Source organism: Glycine soja, chromosome 14 (genome assembly GCF_004193775.1).
Source record: "Glycine soja cultivar W05 chromosome 14, ASM419377v2, whole genome shotgun sequence".
NCBI classification, from domain to species: domain Eukaryota; kingdom Viridiplantae; phylum Streptophyta; class Magnoliopsida; order Fabales; family Fabaceae; genus Glycine; species Glycine soja.
The window spans coordinates 28,196,625-28,223,524 of record NC_041015.1 but is presented as its reverse complement, the minus strand read 5'-3'; the positions used below and the strand labels follow the sequence as shown (position 1 = coordinate 28,223,524).

At 36.1% G+C, this 26,900-nt stretch overlaps 1 protein-coding gene and 1 pseudogene across 3 annotated transcripts; one reads left to right on the top strand and one right to left on the bottom strand.

Moving 5' to 3' along the window:
* Positions 1–18,683, top strand: part of LOC114383979 — a 36,939-nt pseudogene extending 18,256 nt beyond the window's left edge.
* Positions 18,684–19,956: 1,273 nt separating this feature from the next.
* Positions 19,957–23,647, bottom strand: LOC114385470 (aspartic proteinase Asp1-like). Of its 3 annotated transcripts, none has more exons than XR_003660879.1 (10): positions 23,285–23,647; positions 22,588–22,705; positions 22,273–22,499; positions 21,542–21,775; positions 21,298–21,436; positions 20,989–21,183; positions 20,835–20,907; positions 20,646–20,733; positions 20,135–20,562; positions 19,957–20,052 (listed from the first exon to the last, which is right to left on the bottom strand). XR_003660879.1 is itself a non-coding variant. In XM_028345567.1 (9 exons), exons 1-9 carry the CDS (start codon positions 23,467–23,469, stop codon positions 20,463–20,465), a joined length of 1,359 nt encoding a protein of 452 aa, XP_028201368.1. In that variant the 5' UTR covers positions 23,470–23,647; the 3' UTR covers positions 20,074–20,462. The 3 variants fall into 3 exon arrangements, 1 of the variants encoding a protein (XP_028201368.1); XR_003660878.1 differs by having other exon boundaries at positions 20,159–20,562; XM_028345567.1 differs by lacking the exon at positions 19,957–20,052 and having other exon boundaries at positions 20,074–20,562.
* Between the last annotated feature and the right edge of the window lie 3,253 nt (positions 23,648–26,900).

Sequence of the window (26,900 nt, the reverse complement as noted above, 5' to 3'; positions counted from 1 at the left end):
AGGTCGCTGCTTTGGCCAAGCTTTAGGAAGATAAGTTGCACAATCACCATCATGTTGGTCGTGGCTCATATTTTCCTCCGCAACCTACTCTATCTTAACCAACCCCTCCTCCGTGAGGTTCAAGCCGGCAGAGCTCGTATTGACCTCGCTCTGCCATTTCTGCTAAGTTCTTTCATCTCTGGCATAACTCCCGAGCTTCGCTGTGAGGTTCAAGCCCTTCAGCCCTTGTCGCTTCCCCAAGTTGTTGCTTTGGCCAAGCTTTAGGAAGATAAGTTGCACGATCGTCGTTGTGCCGGTCGTGGCTCGTATTTTCCTCCGCAACCTACTCCGTCTCGACCAACCCCTCCTCGTTCACCCAGAGTCCCCGTCAAATGCCTCTCATCGGAGGAAATTGCGGTTCACAGAGACAAGGGTCTCTGTTACCACTGTGATGATAAGTGGACGATGGGTCACCATTGCAAGCCTCACATTCAACTATTTATTGATAATGATGACAGTGACGATCCTTATCCGTCACCTGATTCTGAATCACCAGATGTGTTACCTACTCCAACACCACTTCCAAGAGACCCTCCTCATTTAAGCCTCAATGCCTTGTTGGGAATGTTGACACTCGAGACAGTTTGCGTATACGGGTATATCAACCACCACCGTGTCACGATTTTGGTTGACGATGGTAGTACCCATAATTTCGTGCAAACCAGGATTGCCAAATTCCTCGAACTTGCTTCCTCTCCGATAACCCCCTTTTAGATTATGGTTGGCAATGGCGGGGTCCTTGATTGCAGCTCCGTATGTCCCCAGGAGCCTATCAGAATCTAGGGCCATACCTTCATCTCTGATTTGTATGTCCTAACCTTTAGCGGCGCTAACATAGTCTTGGGCGTCCAATGGCTTAAATAGATGGGCCCGATGACTACTGACTACGCCTCCTTCATTATGTCTTTCTCCCAATTGGGCCTTCCCGTCCAGTTGCACGATGATGTCCCTTTTAGGCCAGCCCTTGCTTCAGCCTAAGAAGTTAGACACCTGTTGCATACCCAGAGCATCTCGGCCTTGTTCTATCTTTCACCCATACCCGAACCGACCCACATCCCATCATCCCCTTCCCTTCCCGGCGATGTCCCTCTTCCTTCCTCTATTACCAACCTCGTCTCTTGTTTCACTCCCCTATTTCAAGAACCAACCAATTTACCACCATAACATTCGATCACTCACCACATTCACCTTTTTCCCGGCTCGAACCCAGTCAATATCAGACCATACCGTTATCCTCATTGTCAGAAAACAGAGCTCAAAAACTAGGTGTCTACTATACTTGATGCTAGCTTGATCCAATTAAGCCAGAGCCCTTTCTCCTCCCTAGTCCTTCTAGTTAAGAAGAAAGACAACAACCGGAGGTTTTGTTTGTATTATCGTGCACTGAATGTGATCACAGTGAAGGACAGGTTTCGCATGCCTACAATAAATGAACTGCTAGACGAATTAGGCAAGTCCTCGTGGTTTTCCAAACTTGATCTTTGCTAGGGTTTTCACCAAATACGCATGGTGGAGGAAGACATGCATAAAATGACATTTCGCACACATTAGGGGCATTATGAGTACAAGGTAATGCCATTTGGGCTCTGTAATGTGTTGGCCACTTTCCAAGCTACCATGAATGAACTCCTCAAACCTTTCTTACAGAAATTTGTTTTGGTACTTTTTGATGACATTCTGATTTACAGTCCTTCATTGGATTCTCATTTAATCCCTTAGGAGGTAGTTTTTACCACCTTATCCTGGGAACAATTCCACTTGCAAGGTTTGAAGTGTTTGTTTTCCAGAGCCCTTTCTCCTCCCTAGTCCTTCTAGTTAAGAAGAAAGACAACAACCGGAGGTTTTGTTTGTATTATCGTGCACTGAATGTGATCACAGTGAAGGACAGGTTTCACATGCCTACAATAAATGAACTGCTGGACGAATTAGGCAAGTCCTCGTGGTTTTCCAAACTTGATCTTTGCTAGGGTTTTCACCAAATACGCATGGTGGAGGAAGACATGCATAAAATGACATTTCGCACACATTAGGGGCATTATGAGTACAAGGTAATGCCATTTGGGCTCTGTAATGTGTTGGCCACTTTCCAAGCTACCATGAATGAACTCCTCAAACCTTTCTTACAGAAATTTGTTTTGGTACTTTTTGATGACATTCTGATTTACAGTCCTTCATTGGATTCTCATTTAATCCCTTAGGAGGTAGTTTTTACCACCTTATCCTGGGAACAATTCCACTTGCAAGGTTTGAAGTGTTTGTTTTCCAGAAAGACTCTCCAATACCTCAGACACATTGTGTCAGCTTCCAGCTTTGCCCCAGACCTTGCCAAGATTAGTGCCATGAGGGAGTGGCCATCCTTGACATCCACCATTGAGCTCTGTGGTTTTCTTAGTTTGACAAGCTTTTATCGCCATTTCATCCACGACTACGCTCTGATTTCGGGACCATTAAATTCACTTTTGAGGAAAGATCGATTCTCTTGGTCCATGAAGGCTCAACAAGCTTAAATAGGCTATGATGACTTCGGTACTGGCATCCCCTGATTTTGATTTTCCTTTTACTCTTGAATCTGACATGTCCGGCTCATCCATGGGAGCAGTTCTCCTCCAGCAATGACACCCCATCGTGTTCTATAGCAAACTCTTTTGTCCTCGACTGCAGCAGGCTTCCACATATGTCCGTGAATTGCATGTTATCACATCCACGACCCGCAAGTGGAGACACTACCTCTTGGGTCATCCTATTGTCGTCATCACTAACCACAAAAGCTTAAAAGAGCTCAAGTCACAAGTCATCTAGACACCGGAGCAATAGACTTATTTATCCAAGTTGTTGGGCTATGATTACTCGATCCAATACCGGCCAAGTTCTGGCAATGTCACGACCGACGCATTATCACACATTCCCAACCCTAGCAGTCAATGGTGGTCTTTATCTCTTCTGAATTTTGCTTTCTTGGACCAACTACATTGCTTACTTTGAGACAATGTTGAGTTCAGAGATTTACTACACAATGTCTAACACTAGCTCGATGTACACCCATGTTTTACAATAACAAATGAGCTCATCTTCTTTCAAGGAAAAATTTGGCTTCCCTCAAACAGCCCCTTCACTTCCATATTGTTTGGGGAATTCCATTCCACCCCTTTGGGCGGCCACATGGGAATTGCAAAAACCCTGCAACGGCTCCAACAAAATTTCTTCTGGACTGGAATGATGGATGATGTCCACCGTTATGTATCCCAATGCCTCATCTGTCAACAGAAGAAATACAAGACCAAAAAATCGGTCGGTCTCCTTCAGCCTCTTCCAATTCCCTCTACGATTTGGGAGGACCTTTCCCTCGACTTTATCACTAGTCTCCCTCAATCCCATGGTTTCAATACCATTTTAGTGGTAGTTGATAGATTCTCTAGGGGAGCCCATTTTGGTGTCTTACCACCCGAAACACACAACGTACAAAGTTGCTATTTTATTCATTGATATAGTGTGCAAATTACATGACTTCCCTCACAGTCTCTTATCCAACAGGGACCCACTATTTATAAGCAAGTTCTAGCATGAGCTTTTCCGGTTGAGTGGAAGCAAACTAAAGATGAGCACCTCGTACCAATCGGAAATTGACGACCAAACCAAGGTCTAGAACAAAGTGCTTTTGCAATACCTTTGCTCTTTTGTTCACAACAGATCCGTTGTAGTGGTCTGCCTTTCTTTCTCTAGCGGAATGGTCATATAACACCGCGATTCACTCTGCCCCTGGTTTATTGCCATTTACGACAAACCACCTCCTTCCATAGCTCATTACCTACAAGGAACTTTCTCGGTCGAGGCGGCCGATTCTCTAATTGCATCACGAACATAGCTCCACACCACACAGCAACGCCGTTTGGCTAAGGCCCAGGACGCAATGAAGTAGGTTGCAGACTCCCACCGCCAAGATGTTTCGTATTCAGTGGGTGATTAGGTCTACGTACGCCTTTGTCCTTACCGCCAAACATCACTCCGGTCAACTTACCCTAAGTTGTCCAAGTGGTTTTATGGTCCCTTCTGGATCCTGGAATGTGTCGGCCCTGTGGCTTATCGATTCCAGTTGCCGGACTCTACCAAAATCCACTTGGTGTTTCATGTCTCCTTGCTGAACCTACATCATGGTACTCCCTGTGACTGTTGATACCATTCCCCCTACAAATTCTGACAACCACCCGGTGATTGAGCCTTTATATATCCTAGATTGGAAATGGGACAACACTACTACACCCGCATCCAAGCTGGTTTTGGTCCTGTGGCTAGGCTTACCGCTAGAGGACACAACCTGGAAATGTTGGGACATTTTGTCCACAATCCACAACCTTGAGGAAAAGGTTGTTTTCCCAGAGGAGGGTGTTGATAGCAATACAGGACAAACCCATAGCAGGACCAAGAGAACATCAAGGAAGCCCACTTAGCTCCAGGACTTTGTGTAGCCTACCTCCAGCAGTTGAAGGATATTCCCTCAAGAATATTCCCAATTTTGTTATGTTGTTGCTAAATTTCGTTTTGCTAAATTTCTTGTGCTTGTCTTCTAGTGCAACTGGCCATTGAGTGGTCGTGCTCATCTTGTTGTTGTTATCCTACAAATACCACTGATTATGAATAAAAGAGGCAGATAGAAATTTCATTACAAATTTATCTTTAGTATTACAGTAGAATAGAACTTATTACCTATCACATACTTTACCTAAAACCAAATTCTTATAGACATTACTAAAGTTGTAATAGCTTGAAGCTAGCCATATTTGGTACTCACCCAATAATGAAGAGTGTTAAATAGAGTGTGTTGCTAGCTCTTCTTTGGTATGCATAAACGTCTATTGGTTGTTATTTTTCTTATCTTAGACATTGCATAAAGAAGGCTTGATATGTATTTTAATTGAATCTTATAATGAGACTACAAGGTATATATAATGGTGATATGGTACTTATGTAGAAGGAATCAAAGAGGAAGTTGTGCTATCCCCTGCTCATGCCCTTTCTTTGATTGCTACTGGTGAAGGTATAATAAACTTTATGTTTGCCTTCCCTTTCTTCTCATTTTAAACCATTGGTAGCATTCATTTCTAAGATTTTCCTTTACAATGCTTTACATTGTGCTCCAACTGAAGCATGACCATCTTTTGTACTTAAATTTCCTGCCTACTGCAGATTTTATGACCTTCTAAGAGTTATTTATGGTTGTTACATTTTCTTTGGTCTTGATTTGTTAGATCACTTAGATGCTTATTTCTTCTAATTCATGCATTTTAATGTCTAGTTTTTGAAATAATGCAGAGCATAGACATGTCGGTTCAAATAATTTCAATCTAGTCAGCAGTCGAAGCCACACTATTTTCACCTTGGTATGTCAAGATAATCTCCATATGTTTTATATTTTAATACATGCTTCTTTGTCATTTAACACTCCAAAATCCAGTTTAGTGGGATTAGATTTAAAATGTGTTCAACATTTGATGGTTTGCTAATAATATAATTTTCTATTTGTTACCAAAAGTCCTTGTTAGAAATTTAGAATATATGTCTTGATACATTAACATTGTATTCTAGCAGTAGCAACTGAACATAGGTGAATGTGGTTGGATTTATAGTCATCTTCTACCTCTTATCTATTTTGTAGCCTCTGGACTCAATGCCAACACCTGTTTTCTGAATAATTGATCAGAACATGGTGAAATGGTGGCAATAGAGAGGAAAGCGCAGATATGGTAGTGCACATACATGAACATGAGATATTTAAAAATTCACAGGAAACAAGACATCACACAACTATGATATAACATAAAATTAATTGGATGAGTAGCTATATGTTAAATGACATCATTAAGAATGTGTTTTCATCAATCATTACTTACTGGGTTGTACTTTTTGGTTGTTTCTATTTCTTTATATGGCTCATGCTACTTTACTGATTACATTATTTCTTTCAGACTGTTGAAAGCAATTCGCGAGGTGAGAATATAGGGGAAGAGGATGTGACATTGTCCCACTTGGTAATACTCATAAGACTGGGATTATTCATTACTATATTGCTCCAGTAAATGTCTCCAGCATTTTGTTTATTACACTTCTAAAAGCTCTTCCCTGCTTTTCCAGCACTTAATTGATCTTGCAGGGTCTGAAAGTTCTAAAACCGAAACAACTGGTTTGCGGAGGAAAGAAGGTTCTTATATTAATAAAAGCTTGCTTACCCTTGGAACGGTAATATTATACTAAATTTGTGATTGTCTTAAATTTTTTTGAACTCCTTTTACTAGCTGTTATCCTAGTTTTAAATGTTAGTTTTTCTCTTCCTTTGTTTTGTGCACAATATCATTGTAGTCATTTCAAATGTTTACTCTTGAGGTTAGTTGCCTATTTAATATAACAATTTCTTTCCCTCTTCAGAAATAGCTTTGGTAATAATTTGTTCTTGAGTTTTATGTTTGATTTTCTTCATCAATCATTTCTTAGCCTTTAAAAATCTATATTTGCCCCTATACACTGTGATTGATTTAATGAGTCCCTTCATCTCTTAACAATAGTTTGGAGGGCATCACTATAAGTGCAGTAAATCTATACCATAAGGCTATAAGTGACTATGTGACACCCTCTATTCCGACATACATATAAATAAACAAAGCATATAAAAATACTGATAAATAAATTCACGTGGGTAAAAGGTTCACATTCACTTCACTATTATCAAATAAAACTTATTAAAAGCATATTCGGCTCAGAACAAGATTGTCAAAGTTTAAAAAAGAAATTTTGTTAAATTAATGAGGTAAAATAAAATAAAATAACATTATGTAATTAAAATAAAACTCATCCCCAATGTCACATCCTATTAGAGCATTGTATTCCAGCGTCCTCTAGCACGAGATTCTGCATAGTCATCCACCTAACCATCTGCTCACACAAACACAAAGTTCGAGATTATCACAGTACCAAACACAAATAGCACATGGGGAATGAGTTATCAAATTCCTAACTAATAGAGAGAAACCACACACACACACACACACACACACACACACACACATAAATGAAATACAACTTACTTAAGCACAACTCATGTCATTCCACCACTTGTCGCGTAACATCACATCTCAACACAACAGGTCTCATTCATTTTCACATCATTTACATACTCAAGGATCAAACAAAATATCACTCAACCAATCAATATCGATCAATACACAAGCGTTATGCAACAAATATATTAAAACTCAATCTTATATGCAATGTGGTACCATGTTAATGAAAAACCTTGTCGGGCGCCTAGGAATACATGACAAGACAGACCACACACTGGTAAGTCAGGTTACTCTCACTAGGTACAATCATAGGGAGAATATTCAGGGTCACTCTATTTTGTGAGAACACTCCAACCATATGGGATCAACATAGTGTTGGACAAGTGGCCTCAGAAATTTTAAGAAGGGGGGGGGTTTGAATTAAGATTTCGTTGACTATTCCTAATTGAAAATTTTCCTTTCTTAGATATTCCCTAGATTCAATTATTTCTTTAATTGTAGGTTACTCGAATAACAAATAAGGAGAAGTAAACTTAAAGAAATATAAACACAATAGAAAGTAAAATAGATTAAGGAAAGAGAGAGTGTAAAACCAGATTTATATTGGTTCAGCCACAACCCGTGCCCAGTCCCCAAGCAACCTGCTTGAGATTTCCACTATCCTTGTAAAATCCTTTACAAGCAATGAACCACAAAGGACTTCCCTTCTTTGTGTTCAGTGATTACAACCAAGAAGTTATTCCAACTTCTTGCAATGAACCCCAAGGAACGTTGGTCCCTTGTGTCCAATGATAACAACCAAGAAGTTATACCCACTTCTTGCAATGAACCCAAAAGACGTTGGTCTTTTGTGTCCAGTGATCAACCAAGAAGCAAATCCTGCTTTTTGCAATAAACCCAAGAAACGTTGGTCCCTTGTGTTTAGTGTTTGTAACCACGAAGACCTTCTCTTGAAAACAGTCACCAAGAGTAGGTCTCTTGAAAAGCTTTTTGTAAGAATGAAGGAGAGGAAGAAAATAGAATAGCACAAGTTTTTGCCCAATGAAATTTTCTTGACAAAGCAAGTGTTGAACAAAACCTCTTAGAAAGATGTTGAAAATTCTGTTTGAAATTCGTGCCATGGTCACATATTTATAGCCATTTGATGGCTCTTGAAAGCACCATGCTAAAAGTTGTGACCCTTGACAATTTCTACAAAAACCAGTTACTTTAAAAGTTGTGACTCTTGGAATTTCTTTAAAAAAACCAGTCACTTTAAAAGTTGTGACTCTTGACAATTTTTCAAAACCAGTCACTTTAAAAGTTGTGACTCTTGGCAATTTTTCAAAACCAGTCACTGGTAATCAATTACCATAATGGTGTAATCGATTACACAGTTTATTTTATCAAAAGTTGTGACTCTTCATGTTGAGGTTTGAAATCCAACGTTCAAAAACCACTGGTAATCGATTACTAATATTGTGTAATTGATTACACTATTTTGAAAATATTTTGTCACATGTTGTGACTCTTGAGATTTGAAATTCAACATTCAAAAACATTGGTAATCGATTACATACCCATGGTAATCGATTACTACTTTGTAAAACAGTTATAAAACTATTTTGGGCTTCTGGTAATCGATTACTGCCTTATGGTAATCGATTACATGAGAGTAAAAACTCTGGTAAAAGATTTTTCTTTGAAAAATTCTTTTGGAGAAATTGTGTTATTCAATCTTTTCTTTGAAAAATTCTTTTTATACTTATATTGATGCTTTTCTTGAGGTTCTTGCATATCTTGAGTCTTCTCTTGAATCTTCACTTGAATCTTGATTCTTGATTGAATGACTCTTTGATTCTTGAAAGTTGCTAGAATCTTGATTCTTGACTTGAGTCTTTGGAATCATCAAAATAAGCTTGGAAGCTTTGCTTCCACACATAGGCTTCAAGGAACATTCAAAACGAGTTTATTTACCCCCAAGGTCTACACTCTGAAGAGTGTAGAAGCAAGCTTCATGATGATGAATCAAGTATGAATCAAGTAGTTTTGATGATGACAAAAAGCCCAAAAGAATGATTTCAAGATTGAGTCAACAAGTTCAAGATCAAGATTAATTTCAAGATTCATTAGAAGAAATCAAGAAGATTCAAGATTCAAAAGAAGTTGATTTCAAGATTCAAGAAAAGACATCAAGAAGAATCAAGATTCAAGAGAAGATGAAGTCAAGATTCAAGAGAAGAAATCAAGAAGCAACAAGTCAAGACTTCACAAGGGAAGTATTGAAAAGGATTTTTCAAAAACCAAACATAACACAATTTTGTTTTACACAAGAGTTTTCTCAAATTTTCTAAGTTACCAGAGTATTTACTCTCTGGTAATCGATTACCAGTTTCCTATAATCAATTACCAGTGATAAAATTTGATTTCAAAAAGTTTTTAGCTGAATTTGCTGTAGAAGAAAGCTTCATGATGATGAATCAAGTTGATTCAAGTAGTTTTGATGATGAAAAAAAGCCCAAGAGAATGATTTCAAGATTGAGTCAACAAGTTCAAGATCAAGATTAATTTCAAGTTTCATGAGAAGAAATCAAGAAGATTCAAGATTCATGAGAAGTTTGATTTCAAGATTCAAGAGAAGATGAATTCAAGATTCAAGAGAAGAAATCAAGAAGACTTCACAAGGGAAGTATTGAAAAGGATTTTTCAAAAACCAAGCATAGCACAATTTTTTTTTACACAAGAGTTTTCTCAAATTTTCTAAGTTACCAGAGTATTTACTCTCTGGTAATCGATTACCAGTTTCCTATAATCAATTACCAGTGATAAAATTTGATTTCAAAAAGTTTTTAGCTGAATTTGCTGTAGAAGAAAGCTTCATGATGATGAATCAAGTTGATTCAAGTAGTTTTGATGATGAAAAAAAGCCCAAGAGAATGATTTCAAGATTGAGTCAACAAGTTCAAGATCAAGATTAATTTCAAGTTTCATGAGAAGAAATCAAGAAGATTCAAGATTCATGAGAAGTTTGATTTCAAGAATCAAGAGAAGATGAATTCAAGATTCAAGAGAAGAAATCAAGAAGACTTCACAAGGGAAGATTTCCTACTCATCTTTCTTCTTCTTCCTTTGCCAAAAAGCTTTCTAAGTTTTCTGTTTTCCAAACCTTGTTCTTCTGCAAGTGAAAATTCTGCAGAAAACAAAAGTGTGTTATATTTTTTCATTCTCTTCTCCCTTTGCCAAAAAGAATTCAACAAGGACTAATCGCCTGAATTCTTTTTGTGTCTCTCTTCTCCCTTTTCCAAAAGAATAGAGGGACTAACCGCCTGAATTCTTTTGTGTCTCCCTTCTACCTTTCCAAGAGAATTCAAAGGACTAACTGCCTGAGAATTCTTTTGATTCTTCCCTTTCCCTTAAACAAAAGATTTCAAAGGACTAACCGCCTGAGAATTCTTTGTCTTAACACATTGGAGGGTACATCCTTTGTGGTACAAGTTGAGGGTACATCTACTTGGGTTGTTGTAACTGAGAACAAGAGAGGATACATCTCTTGTGGATCAGTTCAAGTGGAGGGTACATCCACTTGGTTGTTCAAAGAGAACAAGGGAGGGTACATCCCTTGTGGATCTTTGCTTGTAAAGGATTTTACAGGGTTGAAATAAATCTTAAGAACCGGTGGTTGCTTGGGGACTGGATGTAGGCACGGGTTGTTGCCAAACTAGTATAAAATTCTTGTGTTTGTCTTCTTCTTCCCTACACTTTTTAATTTCCGCTGTGTACTTTACTTTTACGCTTTACTTTTGTTTAAGTTACATAACTTAGTAGTAAAGCCTAATTGAATCTAGTAACATTAAGAAGGATAAGTTTTAATTTGTCAAGGTACATTAATAATTAATTTAACCCCCCCTTCTTAATTATTCCGAGGCAACTTGATCCATCAAAGAGTTCATCAGGGTCTCTCCCTCTTGATTCAGGTCCAACCCAGAAAACATTTTAGCACACATACTCTATCTATGCACTGTACAAAACACACGACTCCTCAATTGTTCTCAATAATTTTGTCTGGTTGCGCTTGTGATTAAACTCGTCGGGTCCCCAAAGTGGTTTCCATCACAATACTCGTCACGCATTAACTCGTCACCCTTAAAAGGTCTCACAGTCGTGTGACTGTATAGTTCATAGCTAATAACTCAATGCATATAACATCTCAATACACATGTATATTCAAATTCAATACATACTCAATTTATCACATACACTCAATCTCAATCAAAATGGTATAATTCCAAAGCAACATATTATCACACGTCATGAATCATATACATGACACACACATAGACTTTACCTATAAACTATGCAAGACACACAACTACTCAATTGTTTTCAAAATCATTTTAACTCGTTGCACCTCAAAGTGATTCAACTCGCCGGGTTCCCATAGTGGATACCATCACAATATTCATCGCACAAAAACTCATCGCCTTTAAAGGGTCTTACAATTGTATGATTGCACCATTCGTAGTTCAACTCAATACATACAATATCTCAATACACGGGTATCTCACAATTTATCACATATCCAATTTATCACTTACTCATATTTTCAATCACAATTTCATGATCCCAATATAATAATTTATCATGCTAATCCAGTAAAATCTTGTCTAAAATACAAACAAATTATACAAAAATGTTTCTCACATGAGGAGTAAAACCCTTCAAACAATTTCACACAATTATATCAAAATCAATGAATCAAAATCATAGGTCAAAAACACGAAAATACTAAGAGCACTTAATTTTATCCACTAATTCGCATCAGGACATTAATTGGTCCATCAAACACAACAATATCGTATTTATAATCGTAAAGGAAAAAATATAATTAAATAAACATCACAAAATAAACCTCAATTTAATATTTTAAGGATCCCTACACATGTTCATTCTAACTCCAATTATGATAAACTCATCCCTTACCTCTAAGTGGACTCACGTGTATATTCCAGCAACGATAACGGCATCTCTAGCAGTTTCTTGAGATTTCTCAAGCTTTCCTCTAGTTGTTCTTCTAGGGTCTCCAAGCATTAGAGAGAAGGAGAAAAGATTGAAGTCTTCATTCCACTATCCCCGTGAGAGCAAAGTTTCTCTCACCACAAACATTATTTCGCAAATCCCAATGTTGGGGATGTGTGAAAATGGGTTTCAAAGATGGTGTCCAAATTTCACGACGATCCAACGGTTGACGAGTCCAGGATCGTAGTTTTACTAGGACAGGTTTTGAGTGTTTGCGGGAAAAGAGAAAGCTCAGTGCGAGGGATATTTCTTCCACCATAGACATTATCTCGGAAATCCCACCGGTAGGTGTGTGAGAAAATAAGTTCTGAACCACACTTCAAATTTCACTATGATCCAACGATTAACGAGTCCCAGATCGTCGTTTTACTGACACAGGTTTGAGTGTATGTGGAAAAAAGAGAGGATTTTGAAAAAGGAAGAAGAGAGAACGGATTTGAGAGGAAGAGAGAACGTAGAGACATATTGTAAATATAAAGAGTGACCTATTACGTCTCTATTTATAGCTAGGGTACTATGTACCTTTTATTTACTTTATTTTTCTTTATTTATTTATTTTATTAAATGAACTCTATTTTATTTTTTATCAAAAGAATAAATAAAATATTTTTTTCTAAAAACATATATTTATTTTATTTACCTAAAAACTATTATTTTAATCAATAAAACTATTTCTCTTATTTATTTAATTACAAAAAGCTTATTATTTTCCTAAAATTCTATTTATTTAAATAAAATTATTTTTAATTTATTTTATGAAAAATGGGATGTTACATACTCATCTTGGTTGCATTTATATTATTATGCTATGCTGCCAGCTTGTAGTTTGCTCTACAATTAAAGAACTATTCATGGATGCACTGATGTTGTTATGGTGTGTAACATTCCCATTCTCAAATTTTGTTAAGTGAAGTAATTAAATTTCTCTATCTTATTTCTGCATTGCAGGTGATTGCTAAATTAACAGATGAAAATGCAACTCATATTCCTTATCGAGATTCAAAGCTCACTCGGTTGTTACAATCATCCCTTAGTGGCCATGGACGGATTTTTGTTAGTACAATTTCTCTTCGAATTTTGTGCTAGTTGTAATTTGTAAAAATTTGTATGGCTAACTAATGTTTGAAAATGACAATATGGTTTGGTTGTTGAAGCTCATATGCACAGTTACTCCTGCTTCTAGCAGTAGTGAAGAGACACGCAACACATTAAAATTTGCACACCGGAGTAAGCATGTTGAAATTAAAGCTTCTCAAAATAAGGTTATTATATGTGAAATAGTGTTAATGATAACCACTTGGCACAGTGATTTCAAGCTATTAACTTTTAGCTGATTCCCTTGTGCTAGATTATGGATGAGAAGTCTCTGATCAAGAAGTATCAGAAGGAAATTTCTGAGTTAAAGCAAGAGCTGCAGCAGTTGAAGCATGGCATGGTTGAGAATCCCAATATGGCCACATCTTCACAAGAAGATCTGGCTAATTTGAAGCTTCAGGTTTGTGCTGATGCATATATCTTGGATCATCTAATAAGTATCACTGTACTTGGTGGGAGACTTTATAATATGCCAGAATAAAATGTTGTCTTGAATCTTAACCCAATGATATTTACTTTTCTCACTGCACATCAAAACTGGTATCTTTATTTGGTATGGTGTTTCTTCACTTCCCCATAATAAGCATTTTTTCATTAATAGCTTGAAGCTGGCCAATCCAAATTGAAGTCGAGATTGCAAGAGGAAGAACAAGCTAAAGCAGCATTGATGGGAAGAATTCAGCGACTAACCAAATTAATCTTAGTTTCTACAAAGAATGTAATGTCATCAAGCATTCCTGAAAGGCCCAGCCATAGGCGAAGGCATTCTTTTGGTGAAGATGAGGTGTGTTTTTCACAAGGGTACTCTAGTTTGTGCAGCAGCCAGTTATATGCTTTGGAATTTGATCTTTTAATGTCCTGACTTTTAATTAATGTGCTGTTTCTTGGAATGGCTAGTAAAATTGTAAATACTATGTGATAATGACAAATGCTTGTCTTTCTCTGAATGCAGCTAGCATATTTACCTGATAGAAAACGTGAGACCTGGATTAATGATGACGCAGGGAGCCACGCTTCAGTTCCTTCACCGGAAGAAAAGGATGACATTACCAATTTAGATGAATTGGGGAAGGATTATAGAAGAAGCAAAAGGCGTGGAATGCTCGGTTGGTTGAAGCTGAGAGTAAGTTGGTTTCCTTTTCTATTTGAACTATATTCTATATTATGTTAAAATAATTGTCTAACTAATTGATAAGTACAGAAGTTAATATTAATGCATATAATAATAATAATAATACAAAAACCCCAATGCATAAATAAAAGGCCACTAAAGATTGGGGACTTTCTGGCAAGCTGAGTTTTGTGTGGATTAGGATTTGACGATTGGTATTGCTCTATCTAAAATTTATGTGAAAATTAACTCCAAATGGGTCACCTGCATCTGCTTCAAAATTAACTCCAAACAGAGTTATGGTTTACGACATGAAAGATTCACGCCGGAATTCAGTCAGCAGAAAGGATAATGCTTCAGCTCTCAATTCTTTTCCAGGAAGAACTCAAGCTGGTGACTTGTTGAGTGTAACTGTTGGAGGTCGTCAACTTCCTCCGGTGAGATCTCAAATACTAGTGATCCATATTGCTGGAAAGACACATGATACATGTATCTTGTAACCGGGGAATCTTATGGATGTGAACCATAACTGTGCGGAATGACTATCTTGCAGACTGGAACTACTGTTACAGATCAAATGGATCTTCTGCGTGAACAAGTTAAAATGTTGGCCGGAGAGACTGTCTGAACAGGCAGCTAACAAGCCTGAAGATCCAACTACAAGTGAGCTTTTCATTTATAATTGACAAACGGAGAACAATTTTAATATTTCATAATAAAACTGGGCGGGTTATTTTGGTGATAATGACAGGAGGACATGCATAAGTTGAAGGGTGAAATTAGCCAAAAGAAGAATCAAATCCGTATCCTAGAGCAACGGATGATTGGATCAATAGGACCTGCACCACGTAACTGCGAAATGTCTCAGGTAACTGAAACTAAAATCTACTTTAAGCCACCTCTAATGAATACGGCTATATTTGGTCAAAGAGAATTAAAAGAATTCTATCTCTAAACTTGTAACTTCTTGCTGTTCTTTCATGCTATATAAATTTTCATTGTGATAAGAAGTTTAATACCACCAAATATCATTATAGGTGTAATTGTTAAAATTCCAGAGTATATATTTCATATTATCATGCATCATGATGGACAAAAACAGAATTATCTCTAATGCAGTGTGCTACAACCCATGGGGAACAGGTATATATAATTCAAGAACGGCAATAAAGAAACACCAAAAAAAATTGACCAGATCATTTATCTTATTTAAGCTTCTTCATGGATTTTTTCTTTCCACCACATTCTCATTTCATCCTTGCTTTCTCACATCCATTATTAGGTTTTTTGGCCCTCAATCTCCTCTTTGTACTGACTTGTCCCCTTTTTTTACGACATCTCTTGCTCTGGAGTCAAGTCTTTGAACTTGTTTTTCCTTTTTAACACTTCACTTCAGACTTGTTTATTTATTATTTCAGTATTTTTTTTTGAATAAATTGTTATATTGCGGCTTAACAGTACATAATCTTAAACATCAGTTTAAAGTTGAACAGGAAGAAATATTGGGGAGTTCAGATTCGACTTTCCAACACTCCCCTGCTCCGTGGATGCCTATTGAACTGGGCAATACACAGTGGAAGTGGTGGAGATTTCCTCACAAACCACAGAAACAATAAAAATGGCCTTTATGCCATGTTATATCATATTCCATCTTAAAAACCAATTTGGAATTAAATAAAGTTGCCCAACAAACATCATGTTGAGATTATGGGTTTTAGGGATAAAGGGAGAAAGAAGAGTGGCACTCTAAATCCTTATTTAATCTTGGATAGCGGTACATAACAACTGACCCCAAAAATGCTACAGCGGTCTAGCGCATAGCAGAATGGCCACTATTTTGGAAATTTTTATACAGTTTATATAATTCATATTAAATACATCTAAATGCTCAATTTTTTTATAAAAATACTAAAGAAATCTTGGCATGTTGTTCATAATTAACAATAAAAAGTTATAGGTAAGGCTCTTAAGCAAACATACAAATTTATAATAGTAAAAAAGGATACCACGTCTAACCAGAGAGATGGAGAAAAAAGGAGTGAATGAGTTTGTGGCTTTAGGAAATAGATGACCAAAATTACCTCCTTAAAAAGCCCCAAGTCTCTAACTGTACTCAGGATTTTGGACACCGTCAGCATAGCGATGATATAATAATGCCAATAAATGCCACTATTGTGACCCTAACCCTTATTTATATTAATCACAATCCTAGCTAAGCTAATTAGGGAAACAAATCATGATAAGGGAATGTGACCAATTCTAAGAAATAAAGAGGAAATAGGGAAATTAATCCTTGAGCATAATCTAAGATATTTTCATATATTCTAACAGATTGCACCCTGGTAATTGAGGTGGGCAATGGGGACTTTCCAACAGAGAGGGCGTTACTGGACAAATGAGAACCTAACCTATCATTTGATTTTGTCTTCTCCCTTGTTGAGAGATTCTTCCCCACTTTTTCTTTTGGGTGAAAAATAAAACCTATTGGACCCAAGGTTTTAGTAGAATTTTCAGACTTTCAGTAATTTGGGATGACTCTTCTTTTTGAATGGTTCTTAATGATAGCTTATATTGCAAATTTGCTATGTATTGACGAACTTCCTTTGTTTTATCTAAAATAAATAAAAATTGGGGTATATTTTATGGGTAAACATCAACTAACACATTACTTAATCTCTAATGTAGGCTCTATCCAAGCTTACCACTGAGCTCAATGAGAAAATTTTTGAACTTGAGGTTGGTTGTCTTGTCTTGTCCTCTTGATAGTTTCAGTATGGTTTAAATTGCATTTAGCTAGCATAAATCTGAGTATTATACTAAGGTGTTCTCTCATATTGATTGAGCATTCAAGATCAAGTCTGCAGATAACAGGATACTTCAAGAGCAACTGCAGTTGAAGGTATATTACACAATTGTATGACCTTTTAAGGGAACATGTTGGAATTCCTGACATTTGCTAAAATTCTACAGAATTCAGAGAACATTGAGATGCAAGAGACAATTATTTCACTAACGAAACAGATAAATTTGTTGCTGGATAAAACCTCAACTAATCATCAGCATGTTGCTGATAATGAGACTAACTGTTCTAGAGACATATTGGGAAAGAATGATGAAGCACAATCACTCAAAAACTTGAATGCATTAGTTTCTCAATCGCACCCCAAGCAAGGAAGTAATGATTCAATTACAAATTCTCAAATTCTTGTGCAGGTTATCTCTCTCCCTCTGGCACCTTCTGCAGAAGGAAACTTAAACTATAATTGGCATAATAAATAAATTTGAGAATTGATTCCTGGATTTTTGCTTCTTTGTGTTTCAGTAGGAATGATTTCTTTTTTACTGTTAAATTCAATTGTGCAGGCAGCTGAAATAGAGAATTTAAGGCAAGAAAATGTGAGATTAGTGGAAAAGAAAGGTGGGCTTGAAATTCAAAGCCAGAAACTTGCAGAGGAAGCTTCATATGCAAAAGAGTTAGCAGCAGCTGCAGCAGTTGAACTTCGAAACCACGCTGAAGAAGTGACTAAACTTACTTATGAAAATGCAGAACTAAGTGGTGATCTGGCAGCTGCAAAGGAAGCCTCCTGCAAATCAAACTTTTGTCCAGCATCTTATGATTGCAAGCAAAATATTATTAATAGTTTTCAACGAGATGGGAAATCAAAAAAGCTGGGGAATGAAGTTTCTTATTGAGGAGTTGCAGAAGGACCTTAATGCTAGACTCCAAAGGGAAGCTGCATTAGAAGCAGCTCTATCTGTGAAAGTTGAAATAGAGGCTGACCTAAGAAGTACACTTGATGAAATAAAACACCAAAAACAAGATTTGGAATATGAGCTTACAAACATGCGGATGCTGGTGTCAAAGATGAAAAAATCTGGCATTAATGTTGAGGACAAGTCAACTGTTTATGTTCCTAATGATGTACAAACCAAGGCTAAAAATGGACATCCAACATCTAATGGTTACTCTCATAGAAAACAATACCAAGAGGGTGAAATTTTAGAAAGCATGGATATGATTGCATTAGAAGAACTGAGGGCTAATTATCAAAGAGAAAGAAGATGCAAAGAACTAGAAAGTCATATTTCTATATTAAAAGTATCTCATTCTCATGATCACATTTCATATTTCATCTATGTTCCATGATAACATGAATCATGCTCATAACTGCATTGATTGAAGTTTCTCATGACTTAACTAAGGTCAAGGGTGAGAAAATGAGTTTAGGTGACTGTTTTTTAGAAGAGGGATGGTGAAGAAAGAGAAAATAGTGATAAGGTAGACTGGAAATGGAAGATCAATGAGATGGACTCTGATGATATGATTAACTAAATAGCAAGTTCTATAAGACTATAATTAATACAAATAGTATTTTTTTTTAAAAGAAATATAACTAGTAAAAAAAACATGGATAAACCTTTCAACAAGGATAGATCAGACTTCAAGCACAACATATGGGTCTGAAAGAATTGACCTCAAAGTCAATACTGGCTTAAGGATTCTTCTTTTTTTTTTTTTTTTTGCTGAATACTGTCTTAAGGATTCTACATATTTTTATTTTTATTTTGTAATTTAGACATTGAATTAGGGAAAGCAGGAATTTAAAAAGTGCAAAACATAATTGTTTAAATATCTGAAATCTAATAGCTATAGACAGGTAGAAAGATCAACTTCTGAGAAGACTTGAAAAAGGAAATTCATAATACCGTTCCACTGTGTAGAAAGATCAAATTCCATAGAGAATAGTTATAGACAGGTGATAGTTAATTGGTTTTTCGAACCTGATCTCCCTGGTTGCGATCTTCTATCTGCACTCAATAGATTTGCATTTTGGAGAGTAGAAATCATAAATGGCACAGAAGGGTTATCGTAGGTGGTCATTTATCTTGCATCACGTAAGCCTAGACTTGTTTTCTGATTTCTCAACGTGAAGACAAAGAATTGCAAATGATAGCACCTTTAACTATGTAATAGGGTGAAGATATCGCTGGTTTGGATGTTATGTCCCTTGAAGAACTTCAAAACCTTAATATTGAGGCTATAACTAAGATTTGCCATGCAAAGGTGACATTTCTCACTTGCCTGCCTTTCAACAATAATTCTCCATTGTCAAGTACTAATGAAAGGGGTCATTTTTTATGTTCATTTATATCCTGGAAATGTAAACATTAACTCCGTCTTAGATGCTGTTTCTGATGAGTTATTACCTGCTTGATGCTAGATATGTTTTAAAATTGGCTTTCTAACTTTATATCAGAAATCACGTTTCTTGTACAAGGGTTAAGTTCCATTTAACTCCTGTATGCCAGGACATTTTCTTAACACTGGTTACTGAATTTGCAAATCTAGATGAATGTCAATATTAATTTTCAATGTGATAAGAGGCTGTATATGCCAAGACAAGTCCTATCAGAAGTTAAATTCCAAATTGTAGATTTTTATTTACCAGTTAATGAAAAAGGAAGTGGTACTTCTGGAGGAAGTAAAACGAGCAACATGCTATCCTTTTTTCTTATTCAACTTTGAGCAGCATACTTACGTGTTTGTTATCTTCTGCCTAATATTATAATCTCTTGCGAACAAACTGTCATGACTGATTAATGTTATTATACAACTTGCAGTATGCAAATCAAAACTTGTAGCATCATGCTGTTGGCTGCTGCGAGTGTTGTAAACAGGGTTTCCGAAGTTGGTATCAATTCCTGAAATACAGAGTCATGGAATTATGTTCCTAATTCAAGGTGTTTTAATTTAATATGTACAATTATTGCAGGTACATTATACTTTGTAACTTAACAAAATACTGACAATCATCTCTCAATCATCCTTGTGCTGGTGCAGGAAAGCAGTGAAAGCCTATCAGCTAGTTTAGGTGAATAACAACTTTCTACTGATGGGAATCGAGGCTCCTCAACTTCATGAATTTTTCTCTAGCAGGGATCAGTAACTGTAGCATGTATCGTTTGGAAATTTACAAATTCACAAAATGTAGCTTATGAAGCATAAAATATTGTAAGGTGACAAAAGATCTGTGTATATATATGTTTGTACTGTATGGAATTGTAGATGCTATCTAATGTACATCCAAGCATCCTCCTTCCCAACAATTCATTCAGTCTGTTTCTTCATAAGATGCAGGACAACGGTCCCCAAAGATACCCAAATTCGTTGCATACGGGTGTGGAAAATCACCTTCCAAATCACGATCCACACTGTTGATGAACATGGAAATATTTACTTGTAAGACTTATTGACGTTCCCAATTATATAAGAAATGATAAGAGAAATTTGTTACTTGGGAAGCCTATCACAATTTGAAGAAACCCATCCAATCTGCTGTTTCTCGTTGTCATAAATCACCATTTTATCTTGTAAAGAGATGTCTGAGAGCAATAAAAGGTGTATTACCATCAAAATAATCAAATAAGAAAAGAGAAACAAGCATGGAATTTTTTATACTCTGTTGACATTTGGCATGCCTTACCTCCTATTATGTTCAGATTTTCTAGTCCTACTTCAGTGCCATCTAGAATCCCCAAGCAGACATTGCCATGTTTCTGGAAAAGGACAGCACGTTAGACAATTTCATTTGTTTCCTTAACTAGAGGCAGAGTTGTTCAGTCATAAAAGGTACTCACAGTGATAATAAGATAAGCTTCTGGTGGTAGGTGCATCTGCAAAATCTTGGTTTTTGTGAAGCTCAATGCTAGGGGCTTGAAGTATTTCTTGACATCACTTAACGATTTGAAAGACTTTGCACCCTTCCAACAAATTGGAAGTGATGGATCATCAGTAGCTCTTTTCAACTGTTTTCCCTTTAAATCTTGAGTTACCTGAATTATGGATCAAGGAATTATTAACTTAAGATGGCTGATTAAATATCTTAGGCCATATAAGACAATGAAATTGATGATGAAAATTGAGGCTCTCTCTAGTTTCCATCTTACTAAATCAACAACAGCTTGATAGGCTTGTGAGTTGAAGTATGTGTAAGAGCTCCCACTATCGAAGATAAGTTCAAGACCCTTAACAACAGTAGCCTTTCCATTGAAAACCAGTTCTGCTGGTCCTGAGCTGTAGTGTTTTCTGAAGCAATGATTGTTGGCAAGTTTTCATGAGTGGCAACAGATGATGCAGGTGTGAAACAAAAACATCTCAGAAGGAACAAATGACATCAATTTTAAAACTTACTCTGAAGAACTCGGCAACATGGATGTCCAAACAATTCCTGAAGAGGGAATAAAATCATCTCCAAAGAATAAAAACCCTCCTCCTCGTGCACTTAAGCAGTGGCCAACCACATTGTGGATCAGACCCAAAGAATGAAGCTGAGATAAGATGCTTGCTCTTCCATTTCCAAGGCCAAGAACTCCTGATGTAGCAGGTGGGGAGTTAGAACCAGAATACTTTTGATCATATCCACACCTAGCCATGCATCAGACAAAGAAACTCAATTATTCTCAAAGGTGAACGGAAAACTTTAGCTCCAAGTTGAAGCCATGGTAACCTTTTTCCTATGAGTAGATCAATTCTGTCCTGTTGCCCTATTTACTGAAGCATAATTTCACCATCTTTTTTTTTTTCTTTTGACATCACAACTTCAATACAAATTATATAATTAAGTCCAATTTGAATAAACTTCACCATAAACACTTGTAAAAGAAGAAAATAAGAAGATAAAATGAATTGAGCTTCTCTCAAGCTAAAATCAACTTATGCAGTGTTAGATGAGAGAGCTTATATTAAAGTTAAGTGCATAAGTTTGTTTTAGCTTATGGGAAAAATTTAATTTGTTTTACCAGTTTACCTTCTTATTTGCTTCTCCTATTAATACTGATGGGTATGTTTATCCAAAACAGGCCTTGGTAGTTGATACCACCAATGTCACTCATGAGGATAAAAATGGGAAACAAAACACTCACCCAAAGGCTACCCTAGGGCGCACCACAGAGCCATTGGTGAATTGAAAAGGAATGTAGTCCCGGACTAGCACACCAAGAGATGATCCATGATCTGCATACTCAACCTCATAGTCACATTGGTCATCTGGGGAAGCACAAGTATATTCCATTGATAATTGCACTTCAGAACACAACTGGTCCACACATTGCACAAGGTTGTGATTGGGTTTATAAAGTTGATCGCGAGGCTGCAAAGATTGACACCAGGTAAATAACAGGATAAAATTATTTATGGTTCATACTTCAGAAAAAGGCCTAATATAAGTTTAAGCATACCTTGGTGCAACCTTTACATGGTGCATCACACTGAACCCAAGTGAGGTCACTACCCGAGTCAATGTCAAGGTCATAAAGCTTGGGGGGATAGCCAATGTTGAGAGACACTGTGTAATGCCTGCATAAAGAGGAATACAGATATTTTTCATGGAACCAGTATAATCTAAACTTAATAAAAACCAATTCACTATAGAAATTCAACTACCATATTTCCTTTTCTTCCAAAACATAAGCAAAAAGTAACTTTTGGTGGGATGGGGTCCAATCCCCCCAAATAAAAAAAAACAAACGAGAAGAAAAAAGTTACGAGCCTCAGTCAAACCTAACTTTTATTCTTTCTCTAAATAAATTAGATATTAATGGAAGGTAAAACTCAATGAAACAGCAGATATACTTGATAATAAGCGATATTAACAATCTCAAAACTAGATCAGGAACCAAATCTATAAGAACTGATCAAAAAACAAAATTCCATTTTACGAAGTATAGGAGACAGATGAAGAATGTTTCAAAAACTTGCTATAGCTCAACTCAGAAGACTAATATAATTACCAGAACAAAGTTATCCCAAAAAAGAAACATTCAATTGCACAAAACAAGAACTGAGAGAAAAAAAATGAACAATAAGCAAGATGATACTATTACTACTTGATGATGAAGTTTGAACAAAACAATTCATTATAGAATCACAACATACCCAAGAGGGTAAACATTTCCCTGAACTTTGAAAACAGCTGAGGAGGAAAGGCGATGATGATTATCAGAAGATAGCTTCTTGGCGTTGCGGGGTTGAGCTGAGAAAGAGAGTGGGAAAATGGCAGAAAACAGAAGAAATTGCAAAAGCGTGTGCAATGCTGTTATTCCCTTCATTTTAACATCCATAGTTGGAAAACAAGAAAGAAATTTATTTATGAGAGAGGGGCAAAAAGGGTGCAATGATCCAAAGAAAGGTTTATAAGTGATGAAATGGAAAGGAAACGAAAAAAAGGGTAGGAGTTTCGGACACTGAAATAGAGCATTCTCTCCGTGTCTATTTTCTGGCTTTTGTTTTAGTCGAGGGGCAGTTGGCAGATACCAACGTTATTTAATGCTTTATTTAAAAATGGCTAAGGCTACGTCGGACAAGTTATTATGGTTAATTTTTAATTTTTTTATTAGTTGAAAAATTTGTTTGACGGTTAATTCGGTAAATAAATTTTTTTTATTGACTTTTAGTATTTTTTGAAATATTTGAAATATCATTTCTTAACATGTTGACTTTTAATTTTTAATTTTTTATATTGGACAAATGATCTTATTTAGTTTCTTATATTAATTTTTTTTATTTAATTTAATCATTTATCTTTTAGAAAGTTCATTTTGGTCCAGTGTTTTAAAAAATGACCAAAATGGTCTTTTTGTGTGTGTTTTTTATACATGAGAAAATAAAAAAATAAAAGAGGAAAGAAGAGCTAATGTTTGATGTATTGCACCCCTATACTATTAGCCAAAACCAGCTCAGCTATGAAGGGGGAGGGGGGCAGTCATCAAACAATTGGAGATTACATTGCAAGGAGGAATCTCTTTTAGTAAGTTCATCTGCACACATGTTTCCTTTGCAAAAGGTATAACTAAAGTGAAGGTCCCAATCGAGGAGCTTAAAGTCTTGAATCTTCTGTATGATTGAAGCATAAGCATGAAGTGAATTCCTTCCCTCTGAAATTAATTGTAAAACCAATCTTTTTGTTTGTTTTGACCTAACACCGTTAGTTATTTTAAAAAATTGGTAGCTAAAGATTGTTGCAAAATGCATGTTTTTTTCCTTCATCTTCCTCCTCTTATTCTCCTTTCTACTTCCTCTTCCCAGCTCTTCACTAGACAACACACAATCGAGAAAGGAGTGAGTGTTCGAGAAAGGATTAAATCTCCTATGGTCAAGACTTGAAAGACGTCTTGAGCGAACACGAGAAACAATGGTGGAAAACAAAAACCCCAATTTTCTTAATTAGGATTCAATCTAATTTCATATTTGAACTTATTGTGATGGGTGTGCTTCAATTTTCTCAACTAGGATTCAATCTAATTTTAGAAGTTGAGGACGATGCGCTAGAGCACTATGATGGAGAAGGACTGTGAGCAACAAGGAAGTTAAAGACAATGGACTCAAATCCGATGCACAGAAGGTTCTAGAACCTATGTCAGTGGTATAGGGAAAAAGCAACAATAGGATGAGGGTTTTGCTTTGCTGCCTTCGCCACCAGTTCTCGCAACCCTCGCCGCTGTAGGTGTGCCAATTTGGCTGGCCATGATGGTAGCTCGGGAGTATCATAATTGGGTTGTCTCTGATGATGAGAGATCTAATCATGGGTTCTTGTTGGGTATAGAAAACCACTAACTCCTCAACCATAAGTTTAGTCACAAACACAAGTACAGTCACAGACACATGAAGTAAATAAAATGACATAAGAAGGGGGGTTGAATTGTCTTAAATAATTTTTTATTACTTTTGAAAATGTTTCTTTACTCAGAAAGAGATTGTTCAAAATAAAGAGACTTTCTAAGGTTAGAAGGAAACTTCATTCATTTTTGGAAAAAAAGTTAGTTCATAATGAAACTTCAAATCTTTTGGTTAAAGACGCAAGTCTTTCTTTGAAATCTTCCTTGCAAGATTTTCTCAAATAGTTCTTTTGCTTAACTTATAAAAACATTGTTTAGTAACTGATAAGAAAATAAATATGAGTGTGAAGGAGGAAGAAGATAACACAATAGATTTATATTGGTTCACCCCAAATCATAGGGCTACATCTAGTCCTCACTCAAACTAGTGTGAGATATCACTATCACAACTCCAATTAAACTGGCACACAATACCACAACACCTTAACTCAAGGTGTCAACAACTCAGAACTTCACTCAAGTCCTAGAACAACATCTTAGACCTTAATCAGTGACAGTCCACTGACTTAAGATATACATAGTTTCTCTTGTAACGCCTTGGAAGAATCACATTGGAATGAGAGGAATCCAGGGGTTGTGTAGGTATGTGATGCATAGTTGAGGATGACTTAAATGAATTAATTGGTACTAACTATACCAATAAGATGCATCTACTTTTAAGTAACCTATCACTTAAGAACTTTATAGTTAAGCGTTTTTGACCTGGAGTAGTTGTGGGATAGGTGACCTTTTAGAAAGTTTACCAGAAAACGTGTGAATGAGGACAAAGTACGCTAAAAAGTCTCATGTTGGTTTGTGAGGACAATCATTGATCCTAAAAAAGCAACTGAAACAAATTATTAAGGTCTTGGAAAGGATTACCTACGGAGTTTTTAATCTAAATTATTTATATATTTTACCCAAATTACAAAATACTTAATATTTATGTACAAAACATTTTGTGGAAGCAATGTCTTTCAAGATTATTTTGATGATGCCAAAGAATCAAGAGTTAAGCAAGTCCCAAAGAATCAGGAGTAAAAAAGCTTCAAGAATCAAGTTTCAAAGAATCAAGATTCAAGAATAATCAAGTTTCAAGAATAATCAAGTTTCAAGATTCAATCAAGTTTTAAGAATCAAGATTCAAGAATAATCAAGATCAAGATTCAAGACTCAAGATTCAAGAATCAAGAGAAGACTCAATCAAGATAAGTACTAAAAAAGTTTTTCAAAACATTGAGTAGCACAAGAATTTTTCACAAAATCTTTTACCAAAGAGTTTTACTCTCTGGTAATCGATTACCAGAATGTAGTAATCGATTACCAGTAGCCAACATTGTTTTCAAAACTGATTTACAAAACTGTAATCGATTACCATGAGCATGTAATCGATTACCAATGTTTTAAAACATTAGATTTCATATTTCAAGAGTCACAACTAGTGATAAAACATTTTCAAATCATTTTAAACTTGTGTAATCGATTACACAATACTTGTAATCGATTACCAGTGTTTCTAAACGTTTTGATTTTCAAAATTTAAACATGAAGAGTCATATCTGTTGATGTGTAATCGATTACACCTTGATGGTAATCGATTACCAGTGACTGATTTCGAAAAATAAATTTTCAAAATTCACAATTCTTAAAGTGACTTGTTTCTGAAGATTTTTTCAAAAGTCACAACTTTTTAAGTGACTAGTTTTCAAAAGAGTCACAATTTTTAAAAGGTGACTAATTTTAAATAAATTGCTAAGAGTCACAAACTTTAACTTGAGCCATCAAATGATTATTAATATGTGACCATGGCATGAATTTCATAACAAGTTCTTTACAGAAATTTTTTATTCATTTCTTAACTTCTTTCTAAGAATTTTTGTTCAATACTTTCTCTTCCA

Excerpts from the sequence above, each read along its gene's own strand:
- LOC114385470 (XM_028345567.1), bottom strand. The coding sequence starts at position 23,469 with ATGGATGTTAAAATGAAGGGAATAACAGCATTGCACACGCTTTTGCAA. Across the intron at positions 21,776-22,272 it reads CGCCCTAGGGTAGCCTTTGG|GTGTGGATATGATCAAAAGT; the intron begins GTGAGTGTTTTG and ends ATGCATGGCTAG. Across the intron at positions 21,184-21,297 it reads ATCAAGCTGTTGTTGATTTA|GTAACTCAAGATTTAAAGGG; the intron begins GTAAGATGGAAA and ends TCCATAATTCAG.